Source organism: Blastocystis sp. subtype 4, assembly GCF_000743755.1.
Source record: "Blastocystis sp. subtype 4 strain WR1 chromosome Unknown seqid_0019, whole genome shotgun sequence".
NCBI lineage: Eukaryota > Bigyra > Opalinata > Blastocystidae > Blastocystis > Blastocystis sp. subtype 4.
In genome coordinates this window covers 1-2,132 of record NW_014569528.1, presented here as the reverse complement: position 1 = coordinate 2,132, position 2,132 = coordinate 1, and the positions used below count along the sequence as shown (strand labels likewise).

At 41.3% G+C, this 2,132-nt stretch overlaps 1 protein-coding gene across 1 annotated transcript; it reads left to right on the top strand.

Moving 5' to 3' along the window:
- Nucleotides 1–488: 488 nt before the first annotated feature.
- Nucleotides 489–2,105, top strand: JH06_0267 (RNA recognition motif domain-containing protein; the record flags this gene model as incomplete). Its single annotated transcript, XM_014674044.1, is given in 6 exon segments — nucleotides 489–643; nucleotides 675–861; nucleotides 895–1,076; nucleotides 1,095–1,740; nucleotides 1,771–2,026; nucleotides 2,047–2,105. 6 exon segments carry the CDS (start codon nucleotides 489–491, stop codon nucleotides 2,103–2,105), a joined length of 1,485 nt encoding a protein of 494 aa, XP_014529530.1.
- Nucleotides 2,106–2,132: the final 27 nt, after the last annotated feature.

Below are 2,132 nucleotides of genomic sequence, written 5' to 3'. Positions count from 1 at the left end.
CCATCTATTCTAAGAATCTACAGATATAAACGACCTTTTTCCAATCTTGAACACTTGAGAGAACGAGGACCATTCCAACACTTACGAAAATGACAACAAAGTAATAGAGGAATGCAGAAACAGTACTATAATCATAAAGAAAGGAGGAACGCACCTGATGGTATTTCCACATGAGTGAGAAATAGAATAATCACCTTCAATGAATGGAGTGGGATGCGATGGGACGAATTCACATACAATGCCCACAATTCCTAAGACACAAATCCAAATACATTGGCGAATATAGTAGAGTTTACTTTCCTTCGAGAGCATACAAGAAGTAATGAGTGCTTCGTAGTCATTGTCAGAAGAAATCTGTCCGATTCCTGGAAATCGGATTTATGCCAGATTTGGTCTTCATTTGAAATCGGTAAATACTCCATATTGTCCCACAATTTCTAGTTGGTTGACTATGTACCTTCTGATCTTGGAAGTTAACAAAATAGATAATGGCTCGACATAGTTCTTCCCGTTCAAGAGATCGTCATCGTAGTTCACGGAGTCATCGTTATCGATCGAGAAGTCGTGATAGTCACTCATCGAAAAGTCATCGTAGTCGACGTCGATCACGCTCATATAGCCGTTCAACAAGTCCAAGCAATGAGTTTGATTTCGTTGACTGGATCACTTTGTAGTCGTGGCGCGAAGAAATCCAACTTTGATCAAAAGCCAGAAGGTGTTCCTGAAGAGTTGTTAACGAATGCAGGTACTCTAGGAGCAATGATGAAGGCCTATGCTCCGGGAACGTCCAACCCATCTGTTACATCCAAAATTATCCGTCGTTTGTTCGTTACAAATCTCCCAAAAGACTATCAAGATATTGTATGTTCTTCTTGCATTTGTCTAACTTTCTAGAAATTGAAGGATTTTCTTACAGATACAATTAATAAGTGTGTAGATCAAGAAATTGCTCAACCTCCCATTACATCTCTCATTGCGTTTAAGGAGCAAGGCTATGCGATTATTGAATTACAAACTCCGGAATTGGCAACTGCCTGTCTTGCAATGGATGGAATTCCTTTTGAGTTGCATTTAAAGTGTGGATTGAGTTCTAGAGGAAGCAGCATTGGTGTTGTTCGTCCGACGGACTTCAATCCAGATGATGTGCCTCAGCCTCAAGGTCGACCTCCTCGTCTTCATATGGAAAAGGTTGGCTACACGGCAAAGATTGGGTCTAGCGCAATTGCAGAAGCGATGTCAGCAGGAAGTGACCAGAATTGCAAGATCTTCATTGGTGATATTCCCGCGGGAATTGAAGAAGAACAGCTTATGCTTCTCTTCAGCCCCTTCGGACCCGTGAAATCCCTGACTATAACGCGTGATCCGGAGACCCATGAATCTAAGGGATTTGGTTATGTTGTATACAAGAATGCAGATTTGGTACCTGTGGTGTGTGAGAAGATGAATGGAATAAAAGTGTGTGATCAGTCACTGGTAGTACGTCCAGCAGCTGTGAAGCAGGGTCCTACGATGGTTTTGGCAGGCGATCAGGCTGTTGAGTTAGATCCAGCTATTGCTGTTCAAGCAACCCTAGATCTTCCAGATTTGAAAACTCCATTTATTGCAGAGAGTAATAAGGCTCGTGATGCTGCAGCTAAGTTATTGAAACAGGCTGGATTGAGTACAGGAGGTCAAATTCAGAAGTCACCTCCATCTCGAATTCTGGTTTTGAAGAATATGGTGACAAGAGATGATTTAGAGGTAAGAGAAGATGGAAAGAGTAAACAATAGAATGTTGAAGACTATTTGGATATTAAGAGTGATATCGAAACAGAGTGTTCACGATTTGGACAGGTTTTGTCAGTGGTGATCCCAAGAGGTGAAGATCCTGGTGTTGGTAATGTTATTGTGGAGTACCCAAGTATTCAGCAGGCTGCTGGAGCTGTTGTAGCATTGATTGGAAGGCGTTTCAACAAACACATTATTCGGGCAGCGTTCATGTCAGAAACTGCATATGCGAATAAGCAGTATAATGTTTTCCTTGTTTGTTGGTGATATTAGAATAAGTGACTGGTCATTTGGTGATTGAACAGAGTGGTGAACGAACAGATTTTGATTTTCAATGAAGAGTACTTAGTTGTATTTCCGATTTC